Source organism: Tursiops truncatus, chromosome 2 (assembly GCF_011762595.2).
Source record: "Tursiops truncatus isolate mTurTru1 chromosome 2, mTurTru1.mat.Y, whole genome shotgun sequence".
Classification (NCBI taxonomy): Eukaryota; Metazoa; Chordata; class Mammalia; order Artiodactyla; family Delphinidae; genus Tursiops; species Tursiops truncatus.
Genome location: NC_047035.1, coordinates 42,734,748 through 42,757,849, shown reverse-complemented (window position 1 = coordinate 42,757,849; position 23,102 = coordinate 42,734,748). Strand labels below are relative to the sequence as shown.

At 34.6% G+C, this 23,102-nt stretch overlaps 1 protein-coding gene across 6 annotated transcripts in view; it reads left to right on the top strand.

Moving 5' to 3' along the window:
• The window catches only part of KIAA0586 (KIAA0586 ortholog), a 109,487-nt gene that overhangs the window by 26,738 nt on the left and 59,647 nt on the right, over nucleotides 1-23,102 (top strand). For all 6 annotated transcript variants that reach the window (XM_033851093.2, XM_019923375.3, XM_019923367.3 and 3 more), the window contains 10 exons: nucleotides 1,338-1,532; nucleotides 2,998-3,185; nucleotides 4,985-5,098; nucleotides 6,647-6,727; nucleotides 9,921-10,114; nucleotides 11,678-11,796; nucleotides 16,673-16,872; nucleotides 20,686-20,845; nucleotides 21,260-21,479; nucleotides 22,064-22,317. In XM_033851093.2, coding sequence (XP_033706984.1) covers nucleotides 1,338-1,532; nucleotides 2,998-3,185; nucleotides 4,985-5,098; nucleotides 6,647-6,727; nucleotides 9,921-10,114; nucleotides 11,678-11,796; nucleotides 16,673-16,872; nucleotides 20,686-20,845; nucleotides 21,260-21,479; nucleotides 22,064-22,317 — 1,725 coding nt within the window. The remainder of the gene's footprint in view (nucleotides 1-1,337; nucleotides 1,533-2,997; nucleotides 3,186-4,984; nucleotides 5,099-6,646; nucleotides 6,728-9,920; nucleotides 10,115-11,677; nucleotides 11,797-16,672; nucleotides 16,873-20,685; nucleotides 20,846-21,259; nucleotides 21,480-22,063; nucleotides 22,318-23,102) is intronic.

Sequence of the window (23,102 nt, the reverse complement as noted above, 5' to 3'; positions counted from 1 at the left end):
GGAGGACTTCCCTGGTGGCACAGTGGTTAAGAATCTGCCTGCCAACGCAGGGGGACATGAGTTCGATCCCTAGTCCAGGAAGATCCCACATGCCATGGAGCAACTAAGCCCATGCACCACAACTACTGAGCCCATGTGCTGCAACTACTGAAGCCCGTGCACCTAGAGCCCATGCTCCACAACAAGAGAAGCCACTGCAATGAGAAGCCCATGCACCACGACGAAGAGTAGCCTCCGCTCACCACAACTAGAGAAAGCCCACACGCAGCAACAAAGACCAAAAATAAATAAATAAATTTATTTATTTTTGCAGCCAAAAATAAATAAATAAATTTATCAAAAATAAATAAACATTCAAGAAAAATATTCCTTCAATTGAATGAATGAATACTTGAGAACATGATGAAAAAAATATATAGATGTGGTACTAAAATTTTTCTTCCTCGGATCATAAAACTATATTTAAAAGTCTAGATTTATAAAACTACTCTTATATTAAAAGTAAAAATGTAGAAATGTCAGGTATTTATTTATCAATAGAGGAGATTTTAGTTTCTTTTCCTTTACACTTTTAGTTTTCTTCACTTTTCTCAGGTTCCACAGAAATTTATGTTCTTCTCCAGAGAGACAGATAATCAGAAAAACTTCTAATTATTTAAGAATTCAGGATTTAATATCTATATAGGTTTACTAAATAGTGATTAAAAATGTATAATGTTATCAACTTCTGCAGGGTTTTAATAAGTATAGAATTTGATTATCTGTACATAATTTCAAAGGATAAAGCCTGGTTATACAGAATAATGAGAGGATGAAAAAATTTTCAATTCCAAAAATGATCATTAACTTTCTTATACTCATAGGAAAAAACGTAACGAGTTAAATAATACGTTCTGAATATTCTTTTGAATCTTTATTCAACATTTTATTCTAGTTATTGTATCTTTTCTATCATAGTAGCTGCACAAGTTGTTACATCTATTGAGAGGTTGAAAAACCATGACCTGCAGGTCAGCTGCCTGTTTTTATAAATAAAGCTCTATTGGAACATAGCTTTACTCATTCATTTAAGTATTGTCTATGAGTGCTTTCATGCTACAACAGCAGAGTTGAGATGTTGCCACTGAGACCACACGGCCAATGCGGCTAAAATATTTACTATCTGACCAATTAAGAAAAAGTTTGCCAACCCCTGGTTTACTTTTATTTTGGGGCCCTGTAACCTTATTATATAGAATGAGATCTTTCTGTGAAGAAGGGTTGCTATATTTGTAGATGACTGCATAGTAGATGTTCAAACAATATTTTAAAATATCTGCCGTTGGTCATTATTATAGGCACTAAAGTGAAGTCAATAAGAACACAAACTGACTTTTATGCAACAAAACCTACAAAGACAGATTCTAAACTGCAACATACCATAACTACACTGTCTCCTGGTGAGCAGCAGTATTTGTTCAGCCCAAGCCGGGAAATGCCTACTTTTTCAGGTACACTGGAAGGTCATCTAATTCCTATGGCAGTTCTTTTAGGTAAGACGCAACAAAATATATGGGGTAAATTTTAGAATTCTAATCAGCAATAGCAGAAATTACAAAGTCATACTGACATAGTAGTCACCTACCTTTTCCTTTATGTGTTGTTTGTATTTGTGAGTAGGGCCTCAGAATGTGTCTTACTTGTGTAGTAGCAGTCTCTGAAATGATGCTATATTTTCACTTACAGGAAACATTCTTTTGGTATTTTATAATATATTTCTGTAGATGAAATGAAATTAAAATATGTTTAGACATGTCATAGATATTCATAATAATTAAAGAACTTGAGGATTTTGATAGGTTTAATATCATCATATCTTAGGAGAAAGTACTTTGAATTACCTTCTATATACTATTGCACTAGGCCGTGATAAGTAAAAATTATGTAGTTGTGTGTTCTAAGCTAATAGTTTGTTATTAACTTATTTGAGGCCTCTCAGATCCATCATTGTAAAAGTTGAGCAAATAATTTTTGTTCTCACACTAGCTCTTCAAATTTTGATAGCTATTTTTTTCTTTAAATATTACTGCGATTCTTAATTTTGGTGAATTATTTAAATGTGAATATTTTTCAACATAAGAGAATTTTTTATTTTTGATATTATGTGTTAATGGCATGTCAACTTGGTAGCTGTCTGTTCAAACATGTCTTCTACTAAAATAATAGCTGATACTTATAAAGTCCTTACTGTGTGCCAGGGACAGATCTAAGCACTTTATATATATTAACTTATTTAATCCACTGTATAAAATGCATGGTAATGTACCAATTTTATAAATGAAGAAACTGAGGCACAGAAGAGTTCAGTAATTTGTCAAAGGCCACATAGCTAGAGTGGAGCCAAGAGTCAAACCCAGGCAGTGTGACTTTAGAGTCTGTGTTTTTAATGAATGCACTGCACTGTCCCTCTTTACTTTGAAATTTAGGAAACAAGTGGAACTTTTGAAGTGAAAGGTAACAAAATTTTGACAGCTATGATAGTTAGCAGATAATTGGCCTACGTGCTCTTTATTGGTAGTCAAACACTAGTATTTTGTTGTCGGTTTTATTTCTGTCTGTTGCTGCCCTATGAAGATTTGAGAATAAAAATAATACAACACAATGCAATACACTTTAGTTTTGGCTTTGCCACTTACTGTCATAACCTTTGGCAAATTAAGTTATGTCTCTAAACCTCTGCTCCCTCAAATGTAAAATGTGGATAATATTAATACTCCATAGGCTTATTTAAGTTAGATAGTGTATGTGAACTGTTTAGTACATATGAGCACCTAATGTTAGTCGCTGCTAAAAGGGTGACATGGTGAGTATGGTGGCAGTGGTGATGATAGAGGAAAAGGTGATTGCAGATAGTGCTTTCCTTTCCTATGAGAATTTAGGCCTAAAGATCTAGGTTTTATATTAGAATTTCTCTTTACTTCTGAAATGGTTGACTTCTTTTCCCCCCAAATTTTTTAGGACAAACCCAAAGTAATAGTGATTCCATGCCACCTGCTGGAGTAATTGTAAACAAGCCACACCCTGTAACAGTGACTACTTCTATTCCACCATCATCTCGAAAAACAGAAACTGGAGTAAAGAAACCTAACATAGCAGTTGTAGGAATGAAGTCAGAAAAAAGGGATCCTCCTCAGCTTACTGTGCAGGTATTCAGTGTGCATGAACAGAAAAATTTAAGGAAAAAAATATTTGGCTTAACTTTAGTGCTTAAAATCTATTATATTGCTTCATGAAAACTGTGCTTTCATGATGGGTCTTTCCTTCTTTAAAACTATGATATTAATGTGATATCGCTATCCTTGTTCTGCATGATTTAAGCTACCTTTTCTAAGCTGATAACTCATATCCAGATGACTTGATGATATTCCAAAGGGAACAATTCAATAGTATATAATAATTAATTTTAAAAAGGCTTAATGTATTTGTCTTATATAATTAATACTTTAATTTTATACAAACATATATAAGAGGACTTGAATGAATGGAGAGAGAACTTATAATGTGAAGCTTAAATATTCAAGATGACAATTCTTCCTAAGTTAATGTATAATTTAAGTGAAATTGTATTAAAAAAAATAAAAGCCATAGTTTTTTTAAAACTTGAACTTTAGGATCATTTTGACATTTGAAAGAACAAAGGTTTAGAAAAGTTAAAGTGTTTTGATACTGGTCCTATTTCAGAAATAGCCTTGGTTATTTAAAAAGACTGTAATATGTAATAGATAGTTCATTAGTCAGTGGGAAATAAGATTATTTTAAATGAAATAATGTATGTTATAATTAGTTAGCAGAGTGGAAAGTAGATCGGTGTATCTAGTGAGTATCTAGTGTGTATCAAGTGAGTTCCAAATAGGCAATAGGCTAAAGTATAACAAGATATAAAAACATAGAAGAATTAGAAGATAATTGCGTGTAGTCCTTATCAAAAATGAAGTTAAGTCTGGATATAGAGGAAAAATCTTAGTTATGATAGAAAATAGATTTGAATCTATAAAATCTAACACTTATATATGTAAAAGATTCCTAAATGAAAAGGAAAAACAACATACAGTGAGAACATATGAAAGGAATATGACAGAAAGTTTTAATTTTTAAATATAAAAATCTCCGTAAATTAATAAGAAAACATAAGAGCAAATCCAGAAATATTCAAAGAACATGTATAAGACTCTACAGAAGAGGAAGTTATAAGCAATCAAATTGAGTAATTTAAATCTTGCTAGTTACCAAGGTAATGCAGATTAAAATAACAATAATATACCTCCATTTAAAAACTGTTCTTGCTGAAACACTTCTATTATCTAATTTGGGTGAAGGTTGGATAAAACAATTAATTATGTTTTTGATGATGGAAATAGAGCTCTTCATTGCATTTGGGCAGTAATTACCAAGTATCTTAAATATTTATGCTTTTTGGCTCAAGAAGTTAGCCAAATATGTGGCTATCTAGCATAATGAAATAATTCAAAGTTCAGGGAAAAAACCCCTATGTATATATGACGTTTTTTGGAGTGATATATATCTATCTATCTAATAGTGAACATCCTAAATGTTTACCAACAGGAAATGATTAAATAAGGCATGTATTTTCTTGAAATACTATACAGTCATTTAAAATACTATTATGAAGTCTATATGGAAGTATAGTAAGGTGTTTATGACCTAATTACAATGGAAAATCAGGAATGAAACTGTTTTAGATTTTAGCTATGCATAAGTGGATAGTAAAAACATAAAGGGAATAGTAAAAATGATGTTGTCTTAAGATAATAGGATTCTTTGTGTTTCCCTTTTATTTTCCAAATTTTGTAAAATACGCTTTCATAATTTAAATTTGTTATCCATTGACTTTGCAATAAAAAGTTAAATATGTTATTGATATATAGATTCACAAATTTTGAGTCAAAATGATGAACTGAAAACTGGATGTTGTATTCTGTTTTAGGTATTACCCAATGTAGATATTGACAGCATTTCAAATGGTAGTGCTGATGTTGGTCTATCTCCGTCTTGTCCCAAAGAAGCATCTCCTCCTCCTCCTCTGAAATCCTGGATACAGGTATGTTCAGAAATGTGTATCTTTGAGCAATGTCTGACTATGGATTTTTAACTAATGTTATTCCATGCAAAGTCTTCCATTATAATCTATTTTAATAATTTTCGTTTTAAGGAAAAGATTCAAAACAAATATGAAATTGCTTTTTTTTTTAATTAATCAATTAATTTATTTTTGGTTGCATGGGTCTTCGTTGCTGCGCATGGGCTTTCTCTAGTTCCATCGAGTGGGGGCTGCTCTTCATTGCGGTGCGTAGGCTTCTCATTGCAGTGGCTTCTCTTGTTGCAGAGTGTGGGCTCTAGGCTTCAATAGTTGTGGCACGTGGGCTCAGTAGTTGTGGCACACAGGCACTAGAGCGCAGGCTCAGTAGTTGTGTTGCACAACTACTACCACAGGCTCAGTAGTTGTGGTGCACGGGCTTAGTTGCTACACAGCATGTGGGATCTTCCCTGACCAGGGATCGAACTGTTGTCCCCTGCACTGGCAGGCAGATTCTTAACCACTGCTCCACCAGGGAAGTCCCTGAAGTTGCTTATGAACTTGAAAAAGAAAGTTTGTTTAATATCCTTACATTTATAAATGTTCTGAAAATGATAATCCTTAGTGTAACTATTTGGTAACTTAAGTTGTAAGACTCATATGTGAAGAAAGAATTTCTGTCTCTTTGGAGAAGAATCTTGATTTAAATGGGAATTAAATTATAGTTTTCCTGAATGTGAACTTTATAGTGACAATTGGAGTTTATGTTTTGGGATGTTACTTTGTCGTCATAGTGTTGACACGATGCAAAAATATGCATTTCTTTCTAATATTTATTTGCTGCTTGTGATTGAATGACAAAATTATGACTTTACTACACAACAAAATAGCACTGTACCATTTCCCCAGGTTTCCTCTATTGTAAGCAAACTTGTTCATTGAGGATACAGTTTTAAGGAGAGGAAGAACATCACTTTTTCACAATCAGAAATAGTAAAATAGAACTGGCCCTGAATGGCTCTTGTGCCTAATTTTATTTTTCATCAATAATCTTTTTAACCAGAAGTTTATTAAAACATATATGATTACAAATAATTGTTTGGACTGTTCATCATTCTGCTCTCAGGAATTGTCTATTGTGGTTTTTGATGACTAGAGGCTAAATTTGTAAAATAATTATTTTGTTTGTCTTTCTAAATTATTTGATTCTGTATCTGTCTTTTTGTGAGTTTGTATATGTGTAAACTTATATATCTATACATACAAACACATTTCTTTATCTTAATTCTAGGAGAGAAATCACAATTATATCAACTTGATCAATTGACTTAAGTTGCATTGTTGGTGGAGTCCTTAATAGAAAAACTGATACCTAGTTTTTTATAGCTATTGAAATGATAACTTGGAGACTAGCTTGGATTTCATTTACTAGTTAAATCAAGTCTGAGCAGGATATCAAAATAAAAAATAGGGGCATGTAATTATAAGCTTATGCTATGGTATTATGATAAATTAGGTATAAATTAAAAAGACATTAAACACAACCAAAACTTTCTGAAAATGCTTTCTTAGACTCCAGAATTTATGAAGGCAGATGAAGAAGAGGTGAAGTTTCCAGGAACTAACTTCGATGAAGTAATCGATATCATACAGGTAACAAAGCTTATTAGCAATCATGTGAATTTATTTTTCTACTAGCATTTTTTTACGTGATTTGATTATCTTTTCTTTTTAAAGATTTTATTATTTTTAGAGCAGTTTAGGTTCACAGCAAAATTGAGAGGAATGTACAGAAATTTTCTATATGTTCCCTACCCCCACACATGCATGGTCTCCCCCATTATCAACATACCCGAACAATTTTGACTTGTTAAAAACTGACACTTCATAATCACTCAAAGTCCATGGATGACCTTAGGGTTCACTCTTTTTTTTTTTTGGCGGTATGCAGGCCTCTCAGTGCTGTGGCCTCTCCCATTGCGGAGCGCAGGCTCCGGACACACAGGCTCAGTGGCCATGGCTCACGGGCCCAGCTGCTCCGCAGCATGTGGGATCTTCCCGGACCGGGGCACGAACCCGTGTCCCCTGCATCGGCAGGCGGACTCGCAACCACTGCGCCGCCAGGGAAGCCCTGTAATCCATTTTGAGTTAATTTTTGTGAAGGGTGTAATCTCTGTGTCTAAATTTTTTTTTTTGCCTGTGAATGTCCATTTGTTCCAGCACCATTTGTTGAAAAGATTATCTTTGCTCCATTGTATTGCCTTTGCTCCTTTGCCAAAGATCAGTTGACTATATTTATGTGGATCTATTTCTGGGTTCTTTGTTGTGTTCCATTGATTTATTTGTCTGTTCTTTCACCAGTACCTCACTGTCTTGATTATTGTTAAGTCTTCAAGTTGGATAGTGTCAGTTCTCCAACTTTGTACTTCTCCTTCAATATCATATTAGCTATTCTGGGTCTTTTGCCTCTCCATATATCTTTTAGAGTAAGTTTGTTGGTATCTCCACAATAACTTGTTGAGATTTTTATTGGAATTACATTGACTGTATAGATCAATTTGGGAAGAACTGACATATTAACGTTATTGAGTCTTCCTCTCCATGAACGTGGAATATCTCTCCACTTATCTAGTTCTTGATTTCATTCATTAGAATTACGTAGTTGTCCTCATATAGATCTTGTACGTGTTTTGTTAGATTTATACCTAAGTATTTCATTTGGGGGGGGTGCTAATGTAAATGGCATTGTGTTTTTAATTTCAAATTCTGCTTGTTCATTGTTGGCATATAGGAAAGTGATGGACTTTTGTATGTGAACCTTGTATCCTACAAACTTGCCATAATTGCTAATTAATTCCAGGAGTCTTTTTGTTGATTTTTTCAGCTTTTCTACATAGACGATCATGTCATGTGCAAAGATAGACGATCATGTCATGTGCAAAGATAGTTTTATTTCTTCCTTCTCAATCTGTATACCTTTAATTTTCTTTTCTTGTCTAATTATATTAGCAAGGACTTCTAGTACAATGTTGAAAAGGAGTGGTGAGAGGGAACATCCTTGCCTTGTTTCTGATGGTTGAATATCTTTTGACCATCAGTATTATGTAACAGAGCTTTGAGAAACTTCCTTTTACTTTGGAGTTAAATATATTTTTATTTTAAAATTGTAAGGTTGTTATTCTGTAGTACAGTATTATCTTCTATATCACCTAGCTACCTCCATGAAACTTAATGATTGTTAGCTGTTTCCCACCTGCATGTCCTCTCTCCTGCTTCCTACTTCCTTATTCCTTTTTGTTTCCTTTGGTTTCCCTCTCTCCAGTCTGTCCTTTCTTCATTCTATTACACTTGTCTGTTTTCATTTCTGGATTATTGGCAAGTTTGCCAGTTAGTTCATATTGAGGAAAAAAGTTGTGAGGGGTCTAAAATCCAAGGGAAGAGCCCATATAGCAGGAAGAGATATAGAAATGATAGAAATGGTTAAATAGAAGGAGGGAAAAAGTAGCTGGAAGTAAAATATAAAGGATGGGAGAAAAGATCATAGAACATAGAGACTACTTGAATAATGATGTGTCAGTGAACTTTAAAGAAGACATTTGTTCATATTTCTTAGACTTTCAGAACCAAGACTAGTTTTGTCAATCATAAAATAAAATCCTATTTTAAACATTAAGAGATATGCCCTACATTAATGTTACTTGCTCACCAGTGTGTCTTCTCATGTGAGCTCGACATGAATGTTTTGAAGGTAAGAATATAGCAAAGACATTAGACAACTGTTCAATATATAAGTGAAAGGAACATTGTAGAAATAGCAAAGAATTTGGACTTCAAAGACAAGTGTTTCTATCCTTGCTCTGCCACTTAATAGCTGTGGACTTCATTTTTCAATGGGACAGTATTATTGAGTTATATTTTTTAAAGAGCCCTAACTTCTTTTGAGATACATATTGCATTACAGATAAAATGATATGGTATCTGTGGTTTACTTCAAAATGGTGTGCAAAGGGGAAAGTGGATGGGGGAAGTATAGATGACACAGAGTTCGTTATGAGTTGATAATTGTTAAAGCTGGGGAACAGGTAAGTGGGATTCTTATTATTTATATGTAACAGATATAGTGCATGAGCACTATTTTGTTCACTTTTAAGCATGTATATTTTTCATAATAAAAAGTTTAAAAATTCTGGAAGTAACTCTTTTGATCATGATGTGATGGTACAAATAATGTGTAAGATGACCTAACTGCATATTTAACTGTAAATTATATGTTCTATAAGGATGAGCAGTAATATTTGGAAGTGTTAGTTTTACTGTGATAATAAATTTATAGAGGGAAATGTTAATAATGTTTTATGTAGGAATAACCAAGTTTTCTAGTTTGTTTTATGATTGTTTAAAATAAATATATATATTTTAAAATATTTATTTATTTGGCTGCGCCAGGTCTTAGTTCTGGTACGTGGGACCTTCTTTGTGATGTGTGGGATCTTTTAGTTGTGACATGTAGGATTTTTAGTTGCGACATGTGGGATCTAGTTCCCTGACCAGGGTTGAAACCCAGGCCCCCTGCACTGGGAGCATGGAGTCTTAGCCGCTGGACCACCAGGGAAGTCCCTGAATATTGGGCTTTAAAAACACAATATAATTGTGTAATTAAGTTTCTTCAATGTGATTTCTATGACAAGTGTGTATACTATAAATAATGTGATATCACCAATTAGAAAATGCTATTGATTAATTTAGAAGTGTTGGTTAATTCACCTACCTAAGTTATCTCTACTTAGCACTCAGTAAGTGTTGAATAGATACATGAATATAATAGTTTTGTTTTTATTATTACCAGGAAGAGGAAAAATGTGATGAAATTCTGGAATACTCTGAACCAGTTCTGGAGTTTAACAGAAGTGTTAAAGTTGTTTCTACAAAATATAATGGCCCTCCGTTTCCACCAGTTGCTTCTACTTTTCAGCCCACTACTGATGTTCTGGATGAAGTAATTCAGAGAAAAGAAACATTGGAAAATAGCTTAATTCAATGGTGAGTTTACAGTGGTGTTGGGATGAACAGAATTATAGTAGCAAGTATAAATAGAACGTATGAAATTTTGGTTGAAAATCTTCCTTGTCTCCTTTTGTTTATTAAATTTTTCCTTTGCTATTGTCACTGGACACTATCTGACATGAGGCTGAGGGTTTAACTAACTGTTGCAAGTATTGTTTCTGTCCTTGAATATTTGTACTGAGGCAGTCTATTATGACAAAAAAGGCTATTGCTGAGTAACAAAGCATTAAAAATGTACAAGTTCTTTAATCCAGTGGTTTATTAACAGAAATTTATCCTAAGGAAATAATCAGTTCTGCTACTAGGACATAGAATACTTAGCACTTATAGTGCTTACTACAAACAAGGCACTGTTTTGTTTGTTACTTATATAAACTCATAAACTCTACTTTTTTACCTATATTTACCTGTGGGAAACCTTAAAGAAGTTATGGAATAAACTAAACAACTGAATATTCATACAGTAATCAAGATTGGATTTAGAAAAATACTTAATGATGTAGAAAGATATTAATAACACTGGTGCATAAATGAAGCAGGATACTAATGATGCAACCACAGTTTAGAAGAGCTCACTCAAAAATAAATGTGCGTGGGAAAAATATTGAAAAATAATACCAAATTGTTAACTAACTTTGTTTATTTTTGAATCTGGGATTGTGAGTGAGCCTTATTTTTTTTTTAACTTTTATGTGTTCTCTGATTTTTACAATGAACATCTATTACTTGTATAATAATAATTAAGAAGGCTGTTAGCTTCGCTAAAGAAATGTACAAAAAAAGCAGTCTCTTATTGTGTTTCCCTTCCTTTTCCTCTCCTACTTCCCTTCCTAAAAATGACCTTGAAAGTAAATTTTCTTTCCCTTTTTAGAGGAAAACTACCTGTGTTGCAGTCTATATATTTATTTCCTTGAAGAGAGGGCAGCTGGACTCCTTTTCTAGCTTTGATCTTGTGGGGTTTTATATGTGCTTTCAGAGTAGGGAACCCAACATTTTAGGTGCATGGTATGCCAGGTAATCATTGACCTAAACCTTATTTTGAATTTACGAGGGCTGTTAAAGTTTTCATTAGACTGATCAGAAAGATTTTAATTTGATAAACTGTCTCCCACACAGAGATTCGGCTTGTTTTTCTAGGAGATATATTTGAAGTTTTTCTTCTTTCCAGATTCAACTTTCAGAATGACGGCTTTCACATTTAAATGTTTGTGTCCATGGGTACCAGTTACTTTTTTTATTTTATTTTTAAATTTTTTTATTTTTGCAGTACGCGGGCCTCTCACTGTTGTGGCCTCTCCCGTTGTGGAGCACAGGCTCCGGATGCGCAGGCTCAGTGGCCATGGCTCACGGGCCCAGCTGCTCCGCGGCACATGGGATCTTCCTGGACCGGGGCACGAACCCGTGTCCCCTGCGTTGGCAGGTGGACTCTCAACCACTGCGCCACCAGGGAAGCCCGGTACCAGTTATTTTTAAGGGTGTTATTTCTAACCATCTATACATTTCAACTAAATTTAGGAATCCTTAACTTTTTTCCCCCAGGGTAGAACAAGAAATAATGTCAAGAATGATCTCTGGGCTTCTTCCAGTCCAACAGCAGGCCACAGCTGACATCAGTGTCTCAGTCAGTGAGGCCAGTGAGCCATTGACTTCTGACATTGGTAAGTGAAATGGAATCTTTTAGCTTTTTTTGTTATTATAAGACAAAACCTTCAGGTTGTTGTGGATTTATATATTCTAGAGGTCACATAGTCCTTGGTTGACAAAAGATAAAAGTCCTCTTCTTTTCAATGTCACTTCCCAGTTTTCTGTAGTGGAAGTTATTTCTCCCTCATTCCCTTATTACATACTGCAGCATTCAGATTATGCTATCAGCATCCATCCCTCCTACCCCCAATCTCTCCCTTCTTTCCCATAGCACTTTGTGTGTGTTTGTTTGTGTGTCTGTGTATCTTTTTTTTTTGCGGTACGCGGCCCTCTCACTGTTGTAGCCTCTCTCGTTGCGGAGCACAGACTCTGGACGCGCAGGCTCAGCGACCATGGCTCACGGGCCCAGCCGCTCCGCGGCATGTGGGATGTTCCCGGACCGGGGCACGAACCCGTGTCCTCTGCATCAGCAGGCAGATTCTCAACCACTGCGCCACCAGAGAGGCCCCTGTGTCTGTGTACCTTTGTTATAGTAACCATCAAACTGTATTATGATTGGCTTGCATATCTGTCTCACTCACTAGACGATAAATTACTCACAAGTAAGCGTGATTCTCCTTTAGAGCCTAGCCCTTGACTGACACCTAAGAAGAGTTTAAGTATTCCCTGAATGGATAGAGCCTCTTTCTTTAGGGAGCCCACACCATTCACCTCTTCTTCCTCCTTCCTCTTCTTCTTCTCTCCCTCCTTCTTCCTCCTTTTCATCCTCCTCTCCTTCCCTCTTCTTCCCCCTCTTTCTCCATTAGCTTTTTGAGGCATAATTTACTTGCCGTAAAATTCACGAATTCTAAGTGTACCGTTTGACAAGTTTTGTTAAACAAACACAGCCACATGTTAGCCACACAGTCATGTTATAGAAAAACATTTCCATCATCCCCAACAGTCCCCTCATGCCACTTTGCAGTCAATCCCTAACCCCCTCCCATGCCTACTACACCCTAACAACCACTGATCTACTTTCTATCATTGAATTTTGCCTTTTCTAGAATTTCATACTTATGTAATCATACAGTATTTAGTCTTTTGTGTCTGGTTTCTTTTATTTAGCATAATGCTTTGACAGTCATGTTGTTGCATATAGTAATAAATATTACACTCCATGTATGTACCATAATTTGTTAATCCAGTTACCCGTTGATGGACATTTGTAGTCTTAGTTTTTGACTATTATAAATACAGCTGTGCTATGTATATTTGCAAACTAATCTTTTATATACATCTTTTAATTTCTCTTGGTCATATGGTAAGTAGGTATCTAACTTTATAGGAAACCGCTAAATGTTTCCAAAGTGGCTGTTCTATTTTGCATTCCAACCAGCAATGAATGAGAGTTTCAGCTGCTCCACATCCTTACTAATGCTTGTTGTCAATGTTTTTAATTATAGCCATTCACTAAGCATGTGGAGATATCTCATTGTGGATTTTGTTTGCATTTCCCCAGTAACTAATGATGTTGTACAATTTTTCTTGTGCTTATTTGCCATTTGTATATTTACTTTGATGAAGTATCTTTAAAACTCTTTTGCTCAGTTTTTAACTGGGGTCTATGTCTTACTATTATTGAGTTCTTTATTCTGGATACAAGTCCTTTATTGCATATGTTTTGCAATGTGTTATCCTAGTTTTTATCTTACCTTTTGCTTTCTCAGCATTGTCTTTTGAAGACCAGAGATTAATTTTGATGAAGTTTAATTTATCAATTTTTCTTTTATAGCTTGTGATTTTTGGGGTATATTGTTTAAGAAATCTTTGCCCAACATCATTAAGATTTTCTCCTGTGTTTTCTTATAGAAGCCTTATAGTTTTAGATTATAAATTTAGGTCTATGGTATGTTTTGAGTTAATTTTTATATGTGGAGTGAAGTAAAGATCAAGTTTTTTGTGTGTGTATGGATATCCAATTTTTCTAGTGTTATTTGTTGAAAAGATTATCCTTTCTCCTGCTGAATTGCCTTGACACCTTTGTTGGAAATCATCTGGCTATTATATATGTTTGGATCTGTTTCTGGACTTGCTGTTTGGTCCCATTGATCTACAAGTCTGTCTTTACATCAACACTGCGCTTCTTGATTATTGTAACTTAAAAATAAGTCTTGAAATTGGATGGTATAAGTTCTCCAGCTTTCTAACTCTTTTTTTTTTTTAACATTCCTATATATCGTTACCTCTATTTTTTTCCCACTTCTTTCCAGTCCAGAATAACCTCCTCTTCCTCCTTCTTAAACTACCCCTTAACTGCCTAAATCCTAGACATTAGAGTCTGTATTTACTGCTTTACTTTCTCATTTCTCACTTTCTCTTTAGTTTTTATGAGCTGGCTTTCTTCTTCCTTCTCGTTAATGAAATTCCTCTCTTACAGCATTTGGTTCTCAGAGATAACCTTTTTTCAAATCCTTATTCTCCTAGAAGGCTCTAGTATGGGCATTGTTGACTACCTCTAATTATTAAAATGTTCTACTGGTTTTGGTTTCTTAGAATTCATTCTATTGTTCTTCCCCTTATCTTTTTAATTTCTTTAGGACCTCATTTCCTCATCTTTTTTCTACTTGAATAAAAAATTTCCCCCAAGCTTCTGTCCCCTGCCCTCTTTCTTTTCTGTTTTTCTAGTCTCTTCTTGGCGATAGTTATCCCGTGTCAGTTGATGACCCCTAAGCTACACATTTAGGCTGTAAACTTGCAATTTTGCCTGTTGATGAATATTTCACTTGATGCTCCACTGGCATACCAAACTTGGTGTGTCCAGAATGCATCTCATTTTTCTAACCAACCTTATTCCTCCTTTGTTGCTCTTTCTGTTAATGATACCACTATTTTCCAAGTGCCCAGTTTCCAAAGCCTTGGAATATCACTTGTTCTACTTTGTTTTCTTTGGTCTTCCTCAGTCCACACCCAGCCACATCCAATGTCCTGGCTCCATGCAATTTATTCTTATATTTGATTAATTCTTCCTATTTAGTATAACTCAAATGCCTCTTCCACTGCTACTATCCCAGGTTTTCTTTCATCTTCTCATTTTTTGAAGGAAGGAATAAAATGACCAACAAAGTTATGAGGAAATTTTTTTTACTTAAGATTAGTGCTTCTTTAATGATAAAATCATTTTGTCATGTTAGAAGATACTTTTTCAGAAGAAGACATCTAGGAATACAAATCCAAAAGAAAACCAAAACCAGTTCATACAAATAATTGCTCTGAGACTATTTCAAAATCTGTTGAAAAAGGAACAGATGGAAAATACCAAGTGAAACTGGAATAAAAAAGGACTGGAAGCTAAAAAGGCAAAGGACCATGAAATATGCCTTGGAGAAACAGATAGTCGGACTTCTGTAGCTTTTGGTCAAAATTCTTGTTGTGGAGATGGTATTCAGCAGTCCCAAGACAAGGAGACCAGTCCAGGAAAACAAACAAGTGTCTCCAAAGATTTGTCCGGTTTATGATGGATACTGTCCAAACTGCCAGATGCTTTCTTCATTGCTAGGTCATACACCTCGATGGCATATTTTGGAGTGCTTGGACTCTCCACCAGTCTCTCCTGCTAGCGCAAATCAGGGCTAGTGATAGTCCTCTTAGCAGTCCTTCACATGGGTCGGGTGATGGTTTCAGTGAGACTAATTCAGGCTTTGTAGCCTTAAGGAAAGATGGTCTAATATAGAGGGTATTTAGATCCTGTTCCCTTTTCTTTAAAAGCATGAGTGTTTGCTTTTGTTTTGCCTATGTCTGGGTAGGACTTTTGGGTTTTATAACAGAGATATTCTGATTTTTGGTCATGCCAAAACAATGAATTATGGGAACTAAAAATGGAGATGTGTTGATATATACTGTTGAATATAAATTTGGGATTGTGATAGTCTTTGCTATGGAGCTCCAGAGTAAATTGCTATTACTTATCTCTCAACAAGTGATCCCAAGACACCTGTACCTACCTATTAGGGAATTCTCTGTAATGCTGCCATAGTTGTACTAATTAAGGAGTACTCTTTGGAGAGGTCATGTCTCCATCAAGTTTTATAGATCACTGTTTACATGTTTTCCACACAGTGCTTTAGAAATATAACCACTTTAAGCCTAATAAAGTCTGTTTAGGAAATTTTACTGAATTTCATGTACATTCACACAAGTGAAAAGTACAACCCATTTGGAAAATTAATATACTATAGAGCTGCTGACATCAAGCACCTAAACTACTCTAAAAGTTTGAGGAGGATTAGCCTGTAATGTTAGTAACTGAAGTACCTGAAACTAGGCGGAAGTAAGATTTGTCTTCATATTTATGAAGAAGCTGCCATTTCTCTAAAATCCCCCCACAGTCATTGTGTCCCTGTGTTTTGCCACGATCTATCACAGTGTTTCCTGGTGCCCTACTCTTGGAAATGTGGATTGTTTTCAGATGAAAACATTTAATGTGGATACAAATCTTTTTTTGTGGGGGGGGTGGGGCGTGCTGAGCGGCATGCAGGATCTTAGTTCCCTGACCAGGGATTCAACCCGTGCCCCCTGCAGTGGGAGCATGGAATCTTAACCACTGCACCACCAGGGAAGTCCCTGCAAATCCTTTTTATCACTAAATGTTGTAGTGGTAGGGAAGAGGCCATATAAGTAAATTTTCATCTAGATGTTTTCCTCCCCTTTTTAGTTTGTTTAGAGAGGATGTTCATTATGTGAGTTACCATCTTATTCTCTGTCACAATAAGTAGATTTTGTATTTTCATTTTATTCCTCCTCACACCATCTCATACACATATGTTCACATCTCTAAAATTTTAAGAATTAAGGCTTAGAATGCAAGCATGTTTCCTGCACACTTACTCTGAAATTCTTTCATTTTTTTAGTGGAAGGAACCAGCAGTGGTGCCCTCCAGCTTTTTGTTGATGCCGGTGTTCCTGTGAATTCAGACATTATTAGGAATTTTGTGAATGAAGCTCTTGCTGAAACCATTGCCATCTTGCTGGGTGACAGAGAAGCGAAGAAGCCAGGTCCTGTTGTTACAAGTGTTTCTGGGGATGTTTCAATAAGCAAAACACACTTGCTGGTAAGTGTGACTTTCCTTCATGACTTGGAGCCCTGGGGAATTTTTGATACCTTTGTTAAAGAACAGTAAAATGGACAGATTTTAAATTGGGTCATAAGACCATAGTTTGTGGTGGAGATTGGTTTCTTGTGGCTTTGATTACAATAACAATTCCTCCAGCATTTTATTTTAAAAACTTTAAAATCTATAGAAAGTTGTAAGTATGATACAATGAACATCTGTGTAAGCTTTACCTACATTTACCAGCTGATAACATTTCAACACATTTTCTTTATCTGTCTTTATATGTTGTTTATTATATATGCTTTAAAACTCATTTGAAAGTTGCAGATATCATGACACTTCTAAAAGCATCAGTAGTATCTCCTAAGAACAAGATTCTTTATTACATAACCAAAATACCATTATTATGCTCTCCATATTTAACATGGATCTGTTAATACTATATAATATAGAGTCTATATTTGAATTTCCCCAGTTGTTCCAAGAATATCCTTATAGCTAATTCTTTTAAAATTCAAGATATAGCTAAAAATCACATGTACTGCTTTTGGTTCTTATGTAAAGTGATATTTTTAATCTTTAAAAGAAAGTATATTTCAGACATTTTTGTTATTGTTTGTTTAATCAGCCTTTCTATGTTAAATAGAGTTTCTAATTTATTATAGCAACATGAAATTATACAAAACCACTACCAGTGGAGGGTGGGAGGAGCAATATAGGGGTGGGGCAGTGGAAAGTGCAAACCATTGGCTGTAAGATAGGCTCAAGGATGTACTGTACAACACAGGGAGTAGAGCCAATATTTTGTAATAAATGTAAATGGAATGTAACCTTTAAAAACTGTATGAAAATTTTAAAAAACTAAAAAGAAAAAGAAATTATACAAAACCAGAATGTACTCTGTATTACCAACTGTTTAAAACTTAATGGTCAATTCTGATCCTGTTGATCATAAAAACATCATTTTATATAGGTGAAACATTTAAACTGACTCATCTGAGGTATATAAACATAAAGTTACATGTTTGAATTCTATGGAGATTGGTGTAATGTAATTGGTGTAGTGTGATTAGTGTGCCAGAGATTTGGTACATACTTTTGTTCTGTGCTTTATTTATTAGCTCATTAGTAATGCATGCCAATATCAGAATTGTGGTTATCTCTATGCTAATTAACTTTGGTTTGTCTTCTGCCCATATATTTCGGATATTTTCATAAGGGTGATTTAATGAGAAAATACAGAAAAATCAGTATAAATAGGAAATAAATGTAATTGTTGAGAGCATGGACTCTGGAGTTGGGAAGTTCTGAATATGAACCCTCAGCTCTGTTACTTTAGTCTTATCTGTATACTAGAGATAAAATACTCAGAGTTTAAATGATGACGGCTTTACCAAAATCTGCTTTCCAAATATTAAGGAGGCCAAGTTCCCCTCCCCCATTGCCATATTGTTCCTTATCTTCAGAATTGCCATGGCTTTTTTTGGCCTTTTCATCTTTGATATATGTTTTAAAATTAATTTTCAAGTTCTGTAAAATATTTTGTTGGGATTTGGGGGGGAATTAATTCAATTTTGATTGGTTTAATTTGAGGAGAATTGACATCTTTATGATACTGTATCTTGTGAGCCATCATAGAAGATTTTGTGGAAGATTCAATAAGATGGTATATGAAAGAGCTTAATCTAGGGCCTGGAACTTGGTAAATACTCAGTAACTCATTGTTTATCATTATTACCCATTACCAAGACTAGTAGGATACCTTTAAATCCTCTCATGATGATGAGTCAGTAGCATTATATTTGAAAACAACTGTCTTAGGCTATAGGTTTATGCAGTCAAGAAGAATAAAACATAGTATATTTCTATCACTTAAAAAACAAAGCTAAGAATATGCTAATAATTAAGCAATGCTATAGAATTTCTGATATGCTTCATAATTTTTAAATTGTGTATCTCTTTGCAACTCATAATACAGAATAAAGGCCAGTCACCCCACTATAAAAATATGTTTTAGAAAGAGAAAAAAAGGACAAATAGAGAAATGGGGAAAAGACATGTCCAGACAGTTCACACACAAAAAGGAAATACAAATGGCCCACATACATACAAAAAGATGGTCAGTCTCACTGATTGAGAAAAAAAAATCATTGAATCCATTTTTACTGATCAAATTGGTAACACTCTAAAAGTTTGATTAACACCATGGTTCAGCAAATCTTTGGGAATTGGGAATTCTCATACCTTCTGGTGTTATTGCATTGATAAAATAATATAACCGTGTAGAGGGAAATTTGGTAATATGTATTCAAATTAAGAATGCAATTAGCCCTTTAACCAAGCAGTCTCACTTCTGGGAATTTATTCTGTAGAAAATCTATACACATATGAAATGACTTAAGTCTCAAAAAACTAAAAATAGAATTACCATGTGACCCAGCAATCCCACTGCTGGGTATATATCCAAAAAAACCAAAGACACTAATTTGAAAAGATACATGCACCCCAACGTTCACAGCAGCATTACTTACAATTGCCAGGTTATAGGAGCAACCTAAGTGTCCATCAGCAGACGAATGGATAAAGAAGATGTGGTGTGTACACACACACACACACACACACACACACACACACACACACAATGGAACACTACTGAGCCATAAAAAAGAATGAAATTTTGCCATTTGCAGCAACATGGATGGACCTAGAGATTATCTAAGGCAGACAGAGAAAGACTAATATCATACAATAGCATTTATATGTGGATTCTAAAAAAATGATACAAATGAACTTATTTACCAAACAGAAAGACTCACAAACATAGAAAATAAACTTATGGTTACCTAGGAGAGGTAGGGAAGGGATAAATTAGGAGTTTGGGATTAACAAATTAGTAGTTTATACAAGCTACTATATATAAAATATATAAACAACAAGGACCTACTGTATAGCACAGAGAACTATATTCAATATCTTGTGATAACCTATAGTGGAAAAGAATCTGAAAAAGAATATATATATTCAGTTATATATAACTGAATCACTTTGCTGTACACCTGAAACTAACACAACATTGTAAATCAACTATACTTCAATAAAAAAAATTTTAAAGTAGGAATATAGCCAATATTTTATAATAACTGTAAACCTAGTGTAACCTTTAAAAATTGTATAAAAATTTTTAAAAATAGAGTATTCTGGACATAAAAAAATGACAAGATTATATTTGATAATTCTGAGGAAAGGAACTAAGTAGATAGGACATGGGTAGGAAAGGAGACTTAATTTTCACCATCATCCTTTTGAAGTTTGAATCGTTTGAATTACCTGTTTAACAAATTGATTTTAAAATGTGTGCTTTTTTCTTCCCCAGGACTTTCCATCTCTACATTGTCTTCCTTTTATCCCTCCTACTTTTTCTTATCCTTCCATTGCTTTTTATAAGCTTTGTTCTTTTGTACTGAAAGGGGGTTTCTGATAATCTTGTCAATTAGTTAAAATGCTCTCTTTCTGTTACATGGTCTACCCAGTTTGTGTTTGGGTTTGATCTTCAGCTGTCTGTTTAATCTTCCTCTCTATATTAGATAAGGGGACCTAGTTCAGAGGCAGAGCTGTTTCAGTTGCTGGAGGCTTTCTGTAGTCCGGTCTTGAAACTAATAGCTAGAAGTTCAAGAGCTAGGATACAGAGGACTCCATTTTTACCCCCCATCCATTTAAATTTTATGTAACTCTGAATGAGATCATTTTATTTTTCAAATTACCCTTATTTGGGGATTGTAAGCACCACTTATCTTGTTTTATTTATTTTAGGCAAGAGTGTGTACCCCAGTGGCTACCCCACAGCCAACTCCTCCTCTCTCACCTTCATCACCTCCTGAGGAGCGTGTGTTGGTAAAAACTCCAGATTCTTCTCCCTGTGTTTCAGATCATGATGTAGCTTTTCCCATGAAAGAAATATTTGCTGAAGAAGGTAGAAACCTTATTTCTATAACTCAGTTTTAATTTTAGCAACTATTAAATAAAATATCATGGTTTGTTTTATAAGAGTCTTTATAGATTAGTATACACATACCTGTTGCTTACTAGGTTCTAGTAAGTCATTTTTTCTTACAAGGAAACTAAGGGGTTGGTTACCACTTTTTAAAGTATATAATCTAGTAGACATTTAGACTATTTTAAGTTCATGGTGATGTTGAAAGTGATGTCTTTTCAAGGTTATTTTTTGTACTTCACTAAATTAATTTGGAGCTTTTCCCAGTAATGGCCATCATTATTATTATTAATTCTTGTTGCCATTATTTGTATGCCAAAATGTTAAACAATATATCTTGCCTTCCTGTGGAATTCTTATTGACTTTTTTTTGCTTTTACAAAAAACCTTTAGGAAATAATATGCCTTCCATCACACTTGTTAATACTCCAACTGTTACCCCTGCAACTACACCTCCTCCCGCAGCAGCTCTTACCCCAACTTTGTCAGAGACTTCTATTGATAAATTGAAGATGTCAAGCCCAGAGCTTCCCAAGCCATGGAGTAATGGAGACCTGCCACTGGAAGAAGAGAATCCCAACTCTCTTCAAAAAGAACTTCACCCGAGAGCTATGTAAATGACAGTATATTCATTTTTAGTAACTATACATTTCATCTTATGTTGACTTAGGTGACCCATTGAAAACATCAGAAATGATAAACGAAGGTTGATAAACCACAAGCTAATCTATACTTTAGTAGGAAGAAGTTTCATAAATTTTATGTTTTTAAAATTTTTACCAGATTTATTTATACTTTCAGTTCTCTTCTTTTAAAACAAAATTTTGGGGGAAACAGATTAAAATAAAGATAACTATAATATTGTTAATAAAATAGAAGAAGATTTTTCCCCAGTGTGAATCTTCATTTACTATGATCAGTTGACTTTTATATTACCATATATCCCTATGTAGATTTATTTTAGAGATGGTAGAACTTTCAAGATGGTTTGTGATTAAAGCATGAAGATGATTTTGGAAAAATAAATCTTGTTGGTTAATTATAGTAGTGCAGATTATAGAAATATATAGATATATCTATATATTGATATAGAAATGTCTAAAGGAGACATAGTACTTTTGAATCTATTTTTTATATAAAAATTAATATAGGCCTTCACCGATGTAATACATTCAAACTATGTCTCTTTCTTCTTAGTGTAATGTCTGTGGCCAAGGATGAAGAACCTGAGAGCATGGACTTCCCTGCTCAGCCTGCACCTCCAGAGCCAGTTCCCCTTATGCCGCTTCCTGCTGGCACCAAGGCCCCTTCCCCCATACAGATGTCAAGTTCAGATTCATCAACAGTGGAGAGTACCTTGAGCGTTACTGCCACTGAAACTGAAACCTTAGATAGACCCATCTCTGAAGGAGAGATTTTATTTAATTGTGGTCAAAAAGTGGCTCGTAAGAGTAAGTTAATTTTGCATCAGTTGATTTCACTGGTTAGCTTATGATAATTCCTAAGTAATGCTTTTCTGTTTAAAGTGTTTTTACTTAATTTTCAAGATGTAACAGGGTATAGTAGAAAGAACATGGACTCTGCAAGTTAACTTTTCTACACCTTAACCTCAGAATGTAAAATCTCCCTCATAAATCCCACCCTCCAGAAATAGTATCACTGTTGAAAGTTTGGGGTATACCCTTCCAGTCTTTTTTTTTCTATGCATATATAGACACCTAAATACATTTGTATGTATATATATTTTTACCTTTTAAGTAGGGTCATATTATACATATTGTTCTGAAATCTGAATTCTTTAACCTTAAATATGTTATAGACATTTTTCTATATTAATACATATAGCCCTGCCTCTTTTTTGTAGTGGCTGGGTAGTCTGCTAAAACAGTGCCACAGTGGTGGGCATTTAGATTGTTTTCATACTATACATAACTCTCCACTGACCATCCTTGCACATATATTTATTTATCTTTGTGAACTTCCATAACTGATAACTTCCTTAGAATACATGCCTAGAAGTGGAATTGCTGAGTCAGAGTATGCACCTTTAAAATAGCAATACATAGGGAATTCCCTGGCGGTCCAGTGGTTAGGGCTCCATGCACTCACTGCCAGGGGCCTGGGTTCAGTCCCTGTTTGGGGAACTAAAAAATCCCACAAGCCACACAGCGTGGCCAAAAAAATAAAATTAAATAGCAATACATTGCCAACATGCTCTCCAGAAAGGTGAATCGGT